The sequence below is a fragment of the Erpetoichthys calabaricus genome, chromosome 5 (assembly GCF_900747795.2).
Source record: "Erpetoichthys calabaricus chromosome 5, fErpCal1.3, whole genome shotgun sequence".
Classification (NCBI taxonomy): domain Eukaryota; kingdom Metazoa; phylum Chordata; class Cladistia; order Polypteriformes; family Polypteridae; genus Erpetoichthys; species Erpetoichthys calabaricus.
This window is the reverse complement of record NC_041398.2, coordinates 6,582,367-6,600,391: the sequence shown is the minus strand read 5'-3', so window position 1 is coordinate 6,600,391 and position 18,025 is coordinate 6,582,367. Positions and strand designations below refer to the sequence as shown.

Genomic DNA, 18,025 nt, shown 5'->3' with positions numbered 1-18,025 from the left:
GATCACCCTGTGAAATGTCACTCTCACCTGTAGGAAGTGGAGATGGTCCTTGGTCTCTGAAAGCTCCTTCAGCTCAGCTTCTCTCCTCTTCAGCTCCTCAATCTCCTTCTCCAGTTGCTCCATGACTCCTTCAGCCTTCTCCATTTCTCTCTTTTCTTGTTTTCTGATCTTCTCAGTCAATTTCTTGTGGGCTTCCTCAATGCAGTGAATCAGATCTGTGAAGCTCTTGTCATGTTCCTCCATCACTCTTTCCACAGAGATCTGGTTGGATAGGAGAAAAATATAAAATTTAGTCACCAGTTTATTCTGATGTAATGATGGATAATTTGAATTAGGATAAGGGCCATAGCAGACCCTTTACTCTGGGTAGCAGCATCTTCTTAAGGAACCTGAAAGACCGTATGGAATGTGCCGTCTTAATAAGAGTTTTTGTATGATCTGTGAGAGTCATTGTCAGGACAGCTCTATTGTCCTGTGAGGACTCTGGTAGTGTTATAGAGGTGTGTCGTTAAATAGATTAGAAGGCTTAATGCACGTCTGAAATCTTGGTGTCAGAAGAAGTTGGGATGGGTCATATTTCAACTGGATGGGCACTAATGTAAGTTTAATATGTGTCACAAATAAATTAATGAAAGCAATTATCAGGAAAAGACTGAGGAACAAAGATCAAGAAGAGGAGTGTCAGTGAGCAGTCAGTGTGGGTTTAGATGGGGGATTTCATGTTTCACTAAAGTGCCGGAATTCAATAATAACACAAGAAAAACATAAAGGCATAAACCAGTATGGAGGTCAGTCTGGCAGGAGGGCTCACATTCAGTCACTTGTTCATCCTTGACTGTCACTTCTGTGTATTTATTGGACTGCACCATATTGAGTGACACATTGTGCTCCACCCACTTTCTTTGACAAGAAGGACACATGCTAGTTGTCTGTTCCTGCTTTACTAAGTACTTTAAGACACCATGTGGCACTAGGCTGTTTAATGTAAGTCTGACAGATAAATCAGATTGGAAGAATTTTGTCTGTCCAGACTCAGAAATGCTTTTGAAGAGATTATCCTCTGCTGCATGAAAACTCTCATAAATGGATCCAGGAAGAATTGGACATAAAACAGGAAGCAACTCTGGACAGTCAGGTGTGCTCCAATCAAATGTGTGGCCAGGTAACAAAGAAAATCCACACGAGAAATCATAATGGAGCAATTTACATTTCTGCCAATAAACCAGAATGACATTGAGGATGTGAGAGAAGAACTGGAGTGGTGAACTCCACATAGAAAATGAATTGTGGTCTGGAAGGCAACATAAATGACTACTGCACCTCCTTACTGTCCTGTGTTATAAAATATGAATGGTTAAAAAAAAAGGTGGAGGTGCGCGTTATCAGCACTCAGTCCAGCTGTCTAACACCTTCACTTATGGAGTCCAACATATCAGAATGAACAGAGAAAGTCCATTAGGGAATGTTGTGTCAATTGATCCAACTCAGAACATCAGTGCCAACCTTCATTATGAGTTATTGTTAGGGGAGTGAAGTCACCTTTAGTGGAGGAATGAAAAACCTGAGGACATGAGGGTCTTGTTGTCTGAATTCCTAAAGACTAAAGCATGAAATGCTGTCAGCAGTGAAACGCCATGAAGGACACAATAAACCATCTTCTCCATCTCCCTGTCCTCACACGTCATCACCACAAACTCTCACAACCCTTTTAGTTTTTCTCCTGTCTTTGATATGAAGTGTCATCTTAATACCACTCACCTTCATCTCCTCCACTGTCCTCCTTGTCTCCTTCAGTTTCTTCTCTTTCGCTTCAAGTCTCCTCCTAATTTCACTCCGTATTGCCCCCAGATGTTTCTGGTTGGACACACAAGAGGACACATGGGGGTCTTGTTAGAATTCACTTCTACTTTCTGAGCTTGTGGTGTCATTTTGAGTTATTAAATTTGTACAACACATTTGTTTCACATCCCATGACACAACTTACTGTTTCTGTCACACTTGTCTTCATATTGACACAGTAGGTGACACTCAGAGATTTACCCTAAGTTCTTGTCTATAAGCCACGGCTTATCTAAGGAAAAAAGTTGTGAAAATGAAAAAATAGAATATCGGCTTATACATAAATCCGGCTTATACAGTAATCCCTCCTCCATCACGGGGGTTGCGTTCCAGACACACCCGCGAAATAAGAAAATCCGCGAAGTAGAAACCATATGTTTATATGGTTATTTTTATATTGTCATGCTTGGGTTACAGATTTGCGCAGAAACACAGGAGGTTGTAGAGAGACAGGAACGTTATTCAAACACTGCAAACAAACATTTGTCTCTTTTTCAAAAGTTTAAACTGTGCTCCATGACAAGACAGAGATGACAGTTCCGTCTCACAATTAAAAGAATGCAAACATATCTTCCTCTTCAAAGGATTGAAGCAAACAAATCAATAGGGCTGTTTGGCTTTTAAGTATGCGAAGCACTGCGGCACAAAGCTGTTGAAGGCAGCAGCTCACACCCCCTCCGTCAGGAGCAGGGAGAGAGAGAGAGAGAGAGAGAGAGAGAGAGAGAGAGAGAGAGAGAGAGAGAGAGAGAGAGAGAGAGAGAGAGAGAGAGTTTGTTTTTCAGTCAAAAATCAATACGTGCCCTTCGAGCTTTTAAGTATGCGAAGCACCGTGCAGCATGTCTTTTCAGGAATCAGCTTTACAAAAGATAGCAACGTGAAGATAATCTTTCAGCATTTTTAGACGAGCGTCTGTATCGTCTAGTTGTGCAAACAGCCCCCCTGCTCAATCCCCATACGTCAGGATCACAGATAGTCAGCGCAAGAGTGAGAGAAAAGTAAGCAATCTAGCTTCTCAGCCATCTGCCAATAGCGTCCCTTGTATGAAATCAACTGGGCAAACCAACTGAGGAAGCATGTACCAGAAATTAAAAGACCCATTGTCCGCAGAAATCCGCGAACCAGCAAAAAATCCGCGATATATATTTAAATATGCTTACATATAAAATCACAATTTAAATGACCGCTACGCGCGCGTGTTGACTCGGCGACGCCCAGAGCAGAAAGAACGCGCTCCGGCCGCTCCAAACGCGCCATGTGGGGAGTGAGAGAGACGCCAATATCTCACACTCTCTCCCCCCTTAAAGAAATTAAATGGGTGCGAGTGAGACCACTGACCTCCCTCCCTTCTATTAGTTATAGGTTATAGTACGTTCGGCTTATCCATGAGTTCGGCTTATCTATGATACGATTTTATTTTAAAAATTCGTATGATTTTTGGTCTCCTGCTTATACATGAGTCCGGCTTATAGACAAGAACCTAGGGTAATTAAACAAATATGAATATCACAAAAACATTCAAATAAAGTTTTAATGTAACAGTTCAATTCAAGATGGAGTTTGGGCTTGAAGAGAGCTACAAATAAAGGAGACAGTCTGAAGGCTCACTGGTGAATGAGTCAGTCCTTGAGATTGAGAGGACATCACGTTGACAACCAGGATATCAGAGCTACACACATAAAAACTGAAGAAACCTGCAAACCCAGGAGACCTTGGATGGCTAAGGACTGCAATTGTAGGACCAACAAGGCCATTGTGGAGTTGAGACTTGTGAGAACTTTGTCAAGTGTTTGGTCATTTTATGGAGTCAAGTGAAATAACTGAGGCCGAGAAGACACGAGTGAGTCTGAGGAGTTCAGTAAAAAGTGAAATCTGAAGAGTAGTTTAATGAGCTCAGAGAAATCTGACAATAAATCAAAAGAGTCACTAATAGAAATACTTTGACAAAACATTATAACTGAAGATCAGAGAAATAAATAATAACACAATTGAAGGTTAACTAACTCAGAGTTCAAACATGAAGAAGAGCAAACGAGTCGCACACAGTGGGCTGCTTTATGGCTTGGAGGGCATGTGGCTTGGCTATTTTACAGAGGGGCGCAGATCCAGTTGTCGCTGTCAATGTCACAGTAAGTGACAAAAGTAAGAGCAGGCTGGCAATTGTGTAGCAAAAGAGTGAAAATGGAGGAGCTAAGATTAGGAGTAGAAGACACCCAGTGGTCTTATCAGAAGTGCTGTCTGTGACACAAGACACTCCTGGGAGGACTGGAGAGATCAGAGAGTTTAACATGAGGCTCACATTGGGTTTAAGATGGAGGGGCACAGGGCTAAGGGGCATCAGGGGGATTTTAATATCTGATTGCTGCTACACCCCTGGCATGGGATCCATTGATGTTATGGGAAGGCAAACAAGAAGGTCAGTCATGGACTTTTAACAAGGAGTTTAAGAAGTCGAGGTTTACAAGCTCAAAATGAGAACAGTCAGTGATATTAATAAGACTAAGGGATAAGCTGGGCTGGTTATTAATATAAAAGTCAAAAAAGTAAAAAAAAGTATATACTAATGGAAAAAACAAATCATATACTTTAAAGAGAAATACATTAATATAATATGAACAAAAATAACATCAAAATCAGAATAGTATATATATATATATTCACGGCATTCGAAGTCTGTGTCACAATCTGATTGTATGGGTGGTTACCTACCAGGTAACGCTTGTGGTTGGTCAGCAAGTCAGCTAACATCCGCCATGGTGCCCTCATTTCAGTTGCGAGAAGAAGATCATAGAATGGTTGAAATAGTTTACTGTCAAATAAATGCAAAGAGTACACGACACGTGTTTCGCCCTCATTCTGGGCTCATCAGGCGTACACACTCCACTGGAATCGAACCTCGGACGTCAGCGCTGATGCCCCTAACGTTGCGCCACGGCTTGTGGTTCGTTTATTTGACAGCATGTAGATCGGGGTAATTACATTCACGGCATTCGTAGTCTGTGTCACAATCTGATTGTATGGGTGGTTACCTACCAGGTAACGCTTGTGGTGTGTTTGTAATCATTTTGACCGCCTGCTCTCCTTCATCTCCAACACAGTTATGGGAGAAATATAAATCGCACATGGCTGAAGATATTTTCCGTCAAATACGCAAGTAAAATTCAAATATAAACATGGATTTCACAGCAGACATCTACAACTAAGCGTTGATAATGATTGAAGATTTGTGCTTAGAAATCGCGAACAAAGATCTCAATCAATTGGGAATGTCATCACCGAATCGATCTGCTGCTTCGTTCGATGTAGAATTGTGTCGTGAACAAAATTACAACACGGGTGATCTTTTGTCATATGTGCAATCAAATATTCCTAAGCTAACACTTCAGCAAAAAGGCATTTACAATCAAATAATGCAAACTGTCAAAAACGGGGTTGGAGAAATCTGGAAATTGGGAATGGAAAGGTGCCAGTTGATCTGACCTCAGGACGAATTTCATAGCCTCATAACTTCTGCAATTTAGTGACGTCAAAAGAAGAATTGGTTGAAAAAGTATTTCCCAATATTCAAACCAATTATAAGAATCGGCGGCACGGTGGCGCAGTGGGTAGCGCTGCTGCCTCGCAGTTGGGAGATCTGGGGACCTGGGTTCGTTTCCCGGGTCCTCCCTGCATGGAGTTTGCATGTTCTCCCCGTGTCTGCGTGGGTTTCCTCCCACAGTCCAAAGACATGCAGGTTAGGTGGATTGGCGATTCTAAATTGGCCCTAGCGTGTGCTTGGTGTGTGGGTGTGTTTGTGTGTGTCCTGCAGTGGGTTGGCACCCTGCCCAGGATTGTTTCCTGCCTTGTGCCCTGTGTTGGCTGGGATTGGCTCCAGCAGACCCCCGTGACCCTGTGTTCGGATTCAGCGGGTTGGAAAATGGATGGATGGATTATAAGAATCACGACTGGCTGAGTGAACGAGCTATTCTGGCGGCCAAAAACAAAGACGTCTACGAACTTAACAATATTATTCAGTCTAACATTCTGCACAGACAATGGAACAACAAAAAATATTGTATACCCACAAGCATTGTGAAATTAAACATATTAGAAACGTGCGCTTTCTCTTTGCTTTCTTTTCCATTTAACCAGACTGAGCCACAGCAACACGTGGCCTGGTACAGCTATATATATATATATATATATATATATATATATATATATATATATATATATATATATATATATATATATATACATATATAAAAATATACATATAAAAAGCGGCTCATACGAAAACAACACGTTTGGCTCAAAAAAGCCGATTGTGGATTTGCGTATAGCCACAGAAACTTTGTAACGGCACGAGACTTCAGGTCACATCTCTGCAAAAGAACCTAATTGAGGCAACTATTTTTACTGGCGGTGGCTCAGGGGAGAGAGTTTTTATTCCTCGCATCCCCGTTATACCCTCTGATCTTCCATTTCAATTCAAACGTCTCCTGTTTCCAGTAAGGCTCTGCTTCGCAATGACAATTAATAAGTCTCAGGGACAGACCCTACAAAAGGTTGGCATTGATTTGAGGTAAGATTGCTTTTCACATGGCCAACTATACGTTGCATGCTCAAGAGTAAGCTCAGCCCACAGCTTGGTCATATTACAACCGGAGAGGCGAACTGACAACGTGGTATACAAACAGATCCTTAACAAATAATTATTTGTATATTTTCCCTCAGTTTAAAAGTGTTTACTTTTCTTCTTAATAACAATTTTAAGGCAGTACTTCGCCGCTGCAAAGCGCGGGTATTTTGCTAGTATATTATATATACAGTATACTAGCAAAATACCCGCGCTTCGCAGCGGCGAAGTAGTGTGTTAAAGAGGTTATGTAAACATATATATACATAAACATATATATATATATACATATTCACATCCACATATATATATATATATATCAACATATATATACACATACATATACACACACACATATATATATATATATATATATATATATATATATATATATATATACACACATACAGACACATATATATACATATACATATTTACATATCTACATACATACACATCTATCTATCTATCTATCTATCTATCTATCTATCTATCTATCTATCTATCTATCTATCTATCTATCTATCTATCTATCTATCGATCTATCTATCTATATATATATTTATATATATATATATATATACTAGCCAACCCGCGGCGTAACATACGCCGCACAATTATGTATTGATGGGTGAACACTTGCTGAACGACACAGTTGTCCAAATGGGGTGGGTTTGAGGATACCACTGTGAGTGAATGAAAAGATGGACCTCTGGAGAGAGCAACATATAATTGTCCGTGACTGAAAGCGGAATCGTCTGTGACGATGGAGGCCACGCTGGTGAAAGTTACTTCGTCGGTAAGGATAAATGTCAGCACTTGTTCATTAAGGTGTAGCGAGTCTTCATTGTTGATGCTTAATATAGCTTGTGTACTGAGTTGTTCCGGAGTCACAGTTGAGAAACACTTTTTTAATGTCTTTTAAGCACAGGGAAAAAAATTAACATGTGAAACATCCATAATGTAATAAGCCACCAAGAAAAGTAACATTGCAACAACGCACGCTACGATCCGATCGCTGTAAACAGAAGTGAAAACAAAATCGAGGCCAGTGCATTCTTTAACTGCCTTGTAGCGCAATGGTAGTGCTGCTGTTTTGCAGTAACAAGACTGTGGAAGATTTTGGGTTCGCTTCCCGGTTTCTCCCTGTGTGGATAGTGCTTTGAATACTGAAAACACCGGTATATCAATGTAATGAAGTATTATTATTCTTATGCGTCCAGCGCTCTCTCTCTCGTGCGCCTGTATGCGTGTGTGTGTCGCTCGCTCTCTCTCGCTCGCTGCACGTATTCCTGCAGGCATACCAGTAAGTGAATGAAAAGATGGAACTCTGGAGAGAGCAACATACAACTGTCCGTGACTGAAAACTGGTTTTGGCAGATACATGCACATCTTTTTGAAAGTTTGGCCCTGTGCCTTATCAATTGTCATCGCAAAGGCAAATCTAACAGGAAATTGTCTTCGTGTTAAAGTAAAAGGCAAATTATCCGCGACAAACTGTTTTACATGCTGCATACCAACTTGCGGCGTAGTATACACCGCATAATCACGCAGCTTTTTTAATGTTTTTTAAGCAGAGGGAAAAAATGAACATTTGCAAAATCCGTAACGCTGCTTTCAGTAAGTACAATGCACACGCGTTTAATTTGTCAGCCACTTTTTGCCAGCAGTCTTTTCTGGTTTGGGCTGCTTTTGCAGTGTTACCGCTTGTGCATATTAAATCTTGAAATCCTTTGAGTAACTAACTAATTAACTAACTAACACCCACCCAGCTTGTGAGAAAAAAATGTGCCCGTTCTTTCATCATTTTGTTGCAGCCTATCAAAGACTTGCTGATCATGTTTTCTAGACTCAATATACAGTGGAACCTCAGTTCACAACCATAATTCGTTCCAAACCTCTGGTCGTAAACCGATTTGGTCGTGAACCGAAGCAATTTCCCCCATAGGATTACATGTAAATACAATTAATCCACTCCAGACCATACGAACTGTATGTAAATATATTTTTTTAAAGATTTTTAAGCACAAATATAGTTAATTATTACACCATAGAATGCACAGTGTAATAGTAAAAACATTGAATAACACTGACATAAACACCCAGGAAAAGTCAACGTGGCTCAGAGGTGCATGTGGATTCTCGCAGAGACGAATGTGAATGATGTCCGTTGTTTTGAGTTGCTGCGTCCAAGTTGGTGGGCGTGGCTCTGCGAGTTGTCGTCGTATCCAATGGTCTTAGTGTTGGTGGGCATGGCTGTCTTGCGTGCTTTCCATGGGTGGCTACTTGTCGGCGGCTTAGTGAATTATATATATAGATATTAAAATAACATCAATACAGTGATGAAGGAGCCAATGAACGAGAGAGACGTAACAAATCTTAAATTGTTTAAAGGAGTGAGCGTCTGGGCATATAATCAGTTAGACAAGAAGCTGGAATAAAGCTGCAGAAGACAAAAAGAAATCAGAAATAATAGTAAGATGTGAGTCTGTGCAGAAGAACAGTGATGAAGGTGTGACAAATGCAGACCTTCGGATATTGGGTGAGTCAGATTGGGCAGATCAGTCCTCTCACTTCACATCTGCATCAGTGGGAAAGAAACATTTTTATTAAGTCAACATACTTCAAATATCAAACACTTTGAAATACACAGCAAACGCATTTCAAGGGCATATCATCTCTTTCTTCAGGGCATTGACCTCAATTTTCTAACAAAATTAAATAAAATAAGTAACAAAATAGGAGGTGACGAGAACTAAACTCCTGTAAATAAGAAGTAAACATCACAACCAACATAAGAACACATAACATGGAAAATGGAAAAGTGAAACAAGAACTAAAGAAAAAAGATAAAAGCTAATAAAAGAGAAAAACTTAATAAATGATGAGAAATTAACGGTGACAGGAGGACTCACCTTGTAATTTTTTACTGCCACTAAAGCAGCACACGAGGAAAACCTGAGAAAAGAATCAAACTAGAGGACTGGAAAACAAAAACATAAGACTAATAAATTAAAAGATTATAATAATAAGAGTAAGTTACAAAAGAGTGAAACTCTCTAATGAGAGTGAAAGAGAACAAAAATAGCATGAGTGTGAGTTTACAAAGGGCCAGGCTTAAAATTCCACATAGTGGAACAGGCCGTGATAATAATAAAAGTGTAAAAGGTAATTTTAAAATGTCTTGACTACAGGGGATGCATGAAAATAAAACTGGCAATGCATTTTAAATAGGAGATCTAAATACGTGAGGTCATCAAAAAGAAAACAAATGAATGGCAGGAAATGAAACCTGACTAAGGCCAACGAAGGCCAAGAATGGAAATGGATATACAAGATTTAGAAATGTCAGTGTGTGTTGGTGGTGTAGAATTTCATTAACAACCCACGGTTTCCAATCTATGAGGGTACAGAGATTTGACCAGAGAGCATCAAGGGTACAGGCCTGACATTAGAAGTGGGCTACAGACCACCAAATACAGATAAGTGTGTCAAACAGGCATAAACAGCTTGAAATGGCTGAGGCCCCACTTACTGTACGTCTCTGAACTTACCTGCATATTCACACCGAGTGCACATTAAGATCTCATGACTTCAGTCTTCTAAACAGTCCAAAGATTAGTAAAACAACAGAGGAAGGTTGAACTTTCAGCTGTAGACTGATCGGCCTGCTCATATAAGAGATGCCACTTCAGTCTCAGGCTGAGGACTCACCACTTTAGCCTGGCATAGCTGGTAGGGCTGACTGTTAACTGTGCTTATTACGTCTCTGTTTGTTAGTCATTTACATAAAAGTGTAAGTAATTTAATCTTGACGAACTCTTACCAATCACCCACTATTCTTTTTCTCTTCTTGTTTCAGTAGTCTACAGTTCCACTTCTCCCCTGCCAAGCTGTTTAGCAGCCCATGACTGGGACACCTGAGGTATCAGGAGCCTTGGAGTTGAAGAGTTAAAGGACTGATTAGCCTGCCCAGCACAGACGTATAGGGTAGAAGGACCAGCAGGAGGTGTGTGGCCAGTAGGCTGAGGTCTTCAGATGTGTCACCGTCTCTGACTTTACGTCATATAAATGGCCATCGACCCTCCAGAGGTTTATTTTCTCCAGATTTGCTGACAGTTAAGTTTCTGTTTTCCTCTCCTCCTTTGTTAGCTGGCCTTGTCTCGATGATGATATTAATGGAGGTGTCCTGTTTGATCCTTTAATGTTACTCAGTTAAAGTTGCTTTGATTAATGTCTGTTTAAACTAGTCTTTATTCTTATGTGTGTACATGTTGTTATTTGTAAAGTTTGTAACTGTATTTTAACTGTCAGCTTGTCTCCAATGAACTGAGACTGCAGTGATGAGGACAATAAAAAAAATACTGCAAAATGAAAAATTATCTTCAAGTTTTTAACAATTTGAAAAAAATGCAAATTTAAAGAGGTTATGATAGTAATGGTGGACTTTAATATACAAATATTAACTGGGAAACCCCATGAAGCAGAGACGGAGTTCATCAGTGTAATTCCTGACTATTTATTAACACAGAATGTTTAAACACCAAAGAGAGAAGAAGCCACCTGTTCAGAGTCTTAATTGTGTAATAATCAGGACAGAATTCAGGGGTAGCAGTTGTCCATCTATTAGGATCAAGAGATCAGAAGGTGTGGACTGAAAGGTGTAAAGAAAACCCACAACAGGTCAATTCTAGTGATGCAAATGTGTCAAAGTCTAAAGGAGACCAACTGGTAGACAGTCGAGGGGCAGGGTGTTAGGTTTAAAAGAAGGGCATATAAGGCAGGAAAAGCCAGCAAACATGGAAGCACTACAGAATTTTAAAAGAGCTGGGGGTATTTTCCGTACGTCGCTTAAATCATCCGAGATCAGGTGCCTCATCTTGGATAAGTTAATGCTGGTGACACTCACCCAGATAAGTCGGTTTTTCAAACGCAGCCGTGTATTAGATTAGTGTAGCTGGATCTAATCATACGAGATGAATGCGCGTGCCCGCGCTGAGTGAAAAGCCCATATATATTGAGTCTAGAAAACATGATCAGCAAGTCTTTGATAGGCTGTAACAAAATGACGAAAGAACGGGCGCATTTTTTTTTTCACACACGCGGCGCAAGACCTTTTATTCGAAGGACATGAAGAATTTCAAGATTTAATATGCACAAGGGGTAACACTGCAAAAGCAGCCCAAACCAGAAAAGACGGCTGGCAAAAAGTGGCCGACAAATTAAATGCTAAGTAGTGTGCATTGTACTTACTGAATGCAGCTTTTCATTTCCTATGTGTCAGATTAATTATTATTTAATATGTCATAATTCCAGATCAAATGTGAGCACAAGGAGAACACGGGAACAGGTTAAAGTGAAGTACAAGAATTTACTTCAAACTGGTAAATATTGGTATATAACTATTTAAAGAATTGTTGACATAAAGAATCATATATAATATAAAAAACATTAATTTTAAAGCTAATAAGAAGGCAGACAAGCAAAAAACAGGTGGAGGTCCACGTGGTCCAGACCTAAGCCCTGCAGAAGAGTTGGCTCTCCAGCAAAATGCCCATCGCCCTGTTTCTGAGGGCATTCCGGGGGAAGCTCCTCCTCAGAACCAGTGGCAGGATGGAGTGGTCACTTCATTTAAGGTAAAGATGGTCATTGCATATATTTGTCCTCCATTTGTGCTATAGGTATGTTCCATATAGCCCTCTTTTTTGTTGGGTCAGTTGCAGGGAATGTCATATCCCTTGAACCTGTGTCTGACCAACGAGATATTAACGAAGCTCAAATATTTGATGAAGACCGTGTCTGATTATTCATCAGGAGGAGAGGTACATTTTCCAAATAATGTTTGATCAAACTCCACTCTGATCAGTCCCATGTGCCCCAATCACATTTGGAAATCCTGGTAATGAGAGTGTTAGGCTGATTGTGGGATTCTGTATGGAACTGTGGGTGTTTTTACCTGTGTATTACCTACCTGCAATGGCATGAAACGCCTCTTTTATTGTCTGCACATGCAGGTGTCCAGGAAACACAATGAAAACCCGAAGGAAATGTTTCAGAGCCAAACAGACTTTATGAATTGCCTGGCAAACTGCACTTTTAGTTAGATGTTCCGCATCGCCTACAGTATATAAAAAAGTGCCGCGTGTAAAAAACCTCAAAGCAATTCCTACTGTCTGTGTGGTTGTGAGAGCCCGACTTTGCCGAATTTGACTTCGAATATACGGAGCTAATAAATCTTTGAGGTACAATATTCCCCCTCGGCTAAAGCGGTATCTTTCGTACAGAATTTCCTCCGGGGGCAATAAAGGATCTTGCCGATCGCGCAAAACCCTCTATATGAAATTCTCTTTGTATAATTTGCGCACCAATATCAATTGCTCGCTCATTCATGAACGGCGAAGCCCTGACTGGATGACTTCCACGCACCGTCACTGATCATGTATGTAAACTAAACTTTGTTTACGCAGAACAAACTGCTCCGAGCGGTCTGAGGATTAGGATGTGCTGCTATGACAACACTTCCAGCAAGAGTTTCGAAAAACCGACATATCCAGGATCAGGCCAAATCGTCAACAATTACATCCAGTTAAACGACTAATCCACGTATGAAAAATACCCCCCTGTTCTGTGGATGAACAATGTCAGGTGTGGATCTGCAATAAAGCACACCAGGTCAGCATGAAGATATTTTGCATTTCAACACCTCTCATTATAATGTCTTTTATCTCTGAGTGCTTCTGGAAATGAACAGTTTGTAGCAGGGCTACATAATAGTAGGTATTTTTTGTGCTTGTGCTGAGTTCTGTTTTGTTTACATCATCCCGTTTACTATTGTAAACATGTATTGTTGTGTTTTGTATTCTGTGTGTATTCATTTATTGTTTAGGGGCAAGGGAGGGCTTTGTATTTTCTTTTATTACTGTAAATTTGTGTGCTCAGGGTAAATAGGTTATGTATATAAGTAGTTATACAGATAGCTATAATCAACGAATGATTGATGACTTTAAGCCCCGCCCCCTTTTATTGATGACTTTAAGCCCCACCCCAAATATGATTTCTGAAAATATGAAAATATGAAATTATAAAAAAAAAGGATTTATGAAAATATAAAAATATAATTTATGTAAATATAAAAACATGAAAATTTATGAAACTATAAAAATATGGATTACGTTAATATGATTTATAAGCTATAAGATATTGACTCATCGCTCTAAGTTATAAACTAATAGTAAGAAAATAAAATTTTCTAAAAACAATATAAGATATTGACTCCCTGCACTAAGTTCACGACACGCGTCTTTCCTGCTTAGCCATAACTAAAACGATATAAGATATACAAATATCTAGCTGAACCTTTCTAAAAACGATATGCACTCCCCGCTCTAAGTTATAAGCTCAAGACACGCCGCTTCATTTTATAAACACTAAATTCAAAACTAATATTAAGAAATAAACACTTATCTTCCCAGCACTTTCTAAAACGTGGCTTCATATTAAGAAATATACACGGATCTTGCTTGCATGCCCACGCATGGACGTGACTTTCTAAAAATGAAATATACACTTTGCCTAATCGTAAGACAAAGCTTTGCGAGTGTGCCTCTTTCTAAAAACCACGGAGCCTTTAGTGTAAAATTTTCAGCTGTTGAAACAGTCAAGACCCAGGAAGCCCCCACCACCCCTGCTAGCAAATGGTAGGGAAGCACCCCGCCATGTGGCACTTTGCTGGGACAAATGTCTTTAACATAGGGTCACCAATTTTAAAAGGAAGCCCCCCCCCCCCCTGCCAAGCCGCCCTTGCTGCCAAATTGTGGGAAAAGATACTGTGGTGTTAAAAAGGATGCACCCCGCCATGCAACACTTTGCTGGGACATAGTGTCACCAATTTTAAAAGGAAGCCCCCTGCCAAGCATCAGACGGCGGTCAATTTTAATCCGTGGGGGAAAAGACCCCGCCATGCGGCACTTTGCTGGGACATGTGTCTTTAACATAGGGTCATCAATTTTAAAAGGAAGCCCCACTGCCAAGCCGCCCTTGCTGCCAAATTGTGGGAAAAGACCCCGCCAAACAGCAAATGGTCTTTAATGCTAAATTCTTTTATATTTAATAAAATCGAAAAATCATACGATTAGTAAAGAAGCCCCCGCTATTCACAGGGTTGAAAGCTCATTAAACACTAAGCTTCTTTCCCTGTGTTCCATTTTAAATGTCAGACGTTTTCACATTTCTAGGGTCTAAGAACAAAGTTATTAAATGAAATATTTTCCACTAACGATTCTCTCTCTTATACTCACAATGATCTTTAATAAATTTATTTATATTTCGAGTACTGGATTTTAAGCCTCGTTTCACATTTAGTCTATCAACTTTAAAATACACGTGGTGTTTAGCACAACGATCTCTCGGTAAAACATAACGGTTAATCTTTTTTCCTATTTGCTTAGATGTGAACCTTATAGCGGTGAGAGCGATAAAGACTTTTTACAGTCCTACGGTCTAAGAACAAAGGTATTAATTATTTCGAGTACTGCATTTACAGTCTATCAACTTTAAAATACACGTTGCGTTTAGCACAACGATCTCTCGGTAAAACATAAAAGGTTAATCTTTTTCCTATTTGCTTAGATGTGAACCTTATAGCGGCGAGACTTTGAATGAAGCTTATTCCCGCTACCAGGGTCTCCCGCCCCTTAGAGGCGGAACATCAACAACTCTGAACCTATGAGCTCTCTCCCAAACGCCCGAAGTGTTTTGCTCCGCCCTTCCAAGGCGGTACAGAGCCCGATCCCTGCATAAAGTGTCCTGCTTTGCGTCTATTAACACAATAACTGTTCCAGCAATTCAAGTTTCTCTGCGAGCTTTTTTAAAAGGTAGGCGTTTTTCGCTTTTTTCTTCCGCAATGGCTGGCATGGCAAAAAATACTTTTGTGATTGAGGTTAAGTGTAGATTATCAACCGTCTCTTCAAACTGTTGAAATGATATTCTTTTATAAATCAGATAGTTCCAGCTATGAGTTGGGGGTTTTCTGCTTTTTAAATGAAAAAACTGTACCTAGTCGTAACGCACAGAGTTTATAAATGTGGTATTTTTTTCTTATTTCAGAAGGCTGTAGTTTCTGGCCGGTTGGCTGTTCAAAAAGTGAGTCAGATCTTCTTTCGGCCGTACTTTTAAATCGAAATGTAGCTTATAAGACCGCCGATTTAATACTTTTAATGTCTTTAAGTATGTACATTTCATGCTAATTACTTTTAATGAAAATGCACAAACTTATAAGAACGTTCTGGCTGATTACTTTTTAATGTAATTGTCTTTAAGTACGTACAAACTTAGTCTTTTATATTTTAGAATCGGAGGCTGAACTGTTTGATTCTTTAAATCCAACTAGTTCGCAATTGGAGGATTTAATAGCGGCCACAGATTGTCTTTTTGAGAATAAAAATCCTGCCTCAGAGTGGTAATTTTTCCAGTCAGCCTCTAGAATCGGCGCAAAGGCCCTCAGACAGTCTACTATTGAACATGTCATTCACGCAGCCCGGTAAATTGAACTATTTGTGCGAGTGCGCGGCAAATGTTTATTTTTAAAGAAAACTTAGTCTTGCTTGTTTTTTTCAGGCTTACTTACTCAGATACTCAGGGGGATCACCGCTGTTTGTATCATCAAACGGACCTCTCACCCAAATAATCGGTGAACCTGAAAGATTTGATCCCGCTGCTAAGGCTGTTGAGCTGAAGGCTGAAATCAAACGAGTGCTGTTGATTTTTCAAAACTCTTAATCCCTGTCTCCAGATATACGTGAAAAGGTTATTTTATTGTATGCAATTTTAGAAAACTTGTTCCCCAAATAATGTCTGACAAAAGGCGTGCAAGTGAGGACTTGGACGCTGGGAGCGGTTCTCAAAATGCTGGATTATTGCATGACATGGTGAATGAACTTAGTTATTCTATTCGGCCCCCAAAAATGCCTACTCCACCACCCCGATATTTTAATGAATTGGAATATATTAATTGGCAAAATCAAAACATGTTCCAAATGAATAATATAATAGCGACCATGAGAGTTCCTTCACCTGTTACCACTCCCATCGACTTTGACCAGCTTGACAGCCTTTTAGAAGCCCTACGTCCAGTAGCCACCCCCAATGAAATGAAAACATTAAATAACTTGTTAGAAAGGGTTCAGCGGTCTTTGAACGAAAATGTGAATGCTCAAACGGGTCATGGTTTAACAAACACTTTGGGTTCTGTAAATGCTGCCCCCTCTGCTTCAGCACCAGTTGCTAACACCTCTGCTCCAGTCTTGCCCCCTGTCTCTTTTATTTCAGCTATCCCTTCTGCATCCTCTGCTCCAGTCTTGCCCTCTGTTTCTACCCCCTCGGCACCCTCTGTCTCTTTTATTTCAGCTACCCCTTCTGCACCCTCTGTCTCTTTTACTTCAGCTATCCCTTCTGCTTCAGCACCAGTTGCTAACACCTCTGCTCCAGTCTTGCCCCCTGTCTCTTTTACTTCAGCTATCCCTTCTGCATCCTCTACTCCAGTCTTGCACCCTGTGGCCAAGCTGTTTGCCTCAGTCTCCCCTGCTCCAGTCTTGCCCTCTGTGTCTACCCCCTCTGCATCCTCTGCTCCAGTCTTGCCCCCTGTTTCTACCCCCTCGGCACCCTCTGTCTCTTTTATTTCAGCTACCCCTTCTGCACCCTCTGTCTCTTTTACTTCAGCTATCCCTTCTGCATCCTCTGCTCCAGTCTTGTCCTCTGTTTCTAGCCCTTCTGCTTCAATCTCGCCCTCTGTTTCCTCAGCCCCTATTGCCCCGCCATTTGTGGTTACCCCTTCAGTCGCGGCAGTTATGTCCGGTGGTTCTGTGGTAACTAAACCTTCACCCTCGTCTACTTTAGGCATGGCCGGACCCTCTGTTGTCTCTGGTAACGACGGTCAGGGTGGTTTTCAGCAGATCGATAGACCTGCCTTTAATCACACTGAAATAAGACACCCCTTAAATTTCGCCGATGCCTATTAACTAGAGTCTTATGAGGAGGTGTTTAACAGTATTCATGAGACGCTGCAAAGAATTCTGGATAGTTTTTCAGGTACTTTAAATCCGCAAGATGTTGTACAGCTAGAATTGCGTGCTGATTCATTACCTATCAGCGTTTTTATACAGATGAATGGCTCTAATATTAATGTACACGATTTTCTTCATCAGATAGAGAATCTTCTTCAGAGTCATGCGAGTGTGCTAGCGGATGAGTCTCTGATGCTAGTCACCCAGATTGTTCGGGCACCTAGCGGGGGCGCTCGTGGCTCTCGCAAGGTCTCATCTCTACTCAATCATGAAATAGTTAGAAAGAAAATGAGGCATTTAATTATTTCTTATAATTACGGGAATCAGCTGTGTTTTGCCTTTTGTCTGCTTAGCCTAATGGAGGACCAGTACATGCAAAACCCACAGTTATGCATGCGTGAAGCGTATAACCTTCAGAGCAGGGCTGGATTATCTGAGGATGAAAAAGTGTCCTTTGCGGATGTTCATAAATTTGAAAACTTGCTAGGTATTAAAATTGTTGTCTGGTACA

The 18,025-nt window shown here is 40.5% G+C and overlaps 6 protein-coding genes across 33 annotated transcripts in view; 2 read left to right on the top strand and 4 right to left on the bottom strand.

Moving 5' to 3' along the window:
- LOC114641503 (tripartite motif-containing protein 16-like) overlaps positions 1-18,025 on the top strand; it is a 1,283,323-nt gene that overhangs the window by 350,656 nt on the left and 914,642 nt on the right. The window lies entirely within an intron of this gene.
- The window catches only part of LOC114652539 (tripartite motif-containing protein 16-like), an 837,738-nt gene that overhangs the window by 230,934 nt on the left and 588,779 nt on the right, over positions 1-18,025 (top strand). The window lies entirely within an intron of this gene.
- LOC114652524 (tripartite motif-containing protein 16-like) overlaps positions 1-18,025 on the bottom strand; it is a 538,688-nt gene that overhangs the window by 65,821 nt on the left and 454,842 nt on the right. The window lies entirely within an intron of this gene.
- LOC114652414 (tripartite motif-containing protein 16-like) overlaps positions 1-18,025 on the bottom strand; it is a 1,097,043-nt gene that overhangs the window by 747,816 nt on the left and 331,202 nt on the right. The gene's annotated exons all lie outside the window — the stretch shown is intronic.
- The window catches only part of LOC114643026 (tripartite motif-containing protein 16-like), a 1,170,030-nt gene that overhangs the window by 1,020,678 nt on the left and 131,327 nt on the right, over positions 1-18,025 (bottom strand). For 3 of the 14 annotated variants that reach the window (XM_051927912.1, XM_051927897.1, XM_051927898.1), the window contains exons 3-4: positions 1,759-1,854; positions 28-261 (exon numbers count right to left, since the gene is read on the bottom strand). The exons of the other annotated variants lie outside the window; for them this stretch is intronic. In XM_051927912.1, coding sequence (XP_051783872.1) covers positions 28-261; positions 1,759-1,854 — 330 coding nt within the window. The remainder of the gene's footprint in view (positions 1-27; positions 262-1,758; positions 1,855-18,025) is intronic. 14 annotated transcript variants of the gene reach the window in all.
- The window catches only part of LOC127527845 (zinc finger protein 184-like), a 579,825-nt gene that overhangs the window by 492,709 nt on the left and 69,091 nt on the right, over positions 1-18,025 (bottom strand). The window lies entirely within an intron of this gene.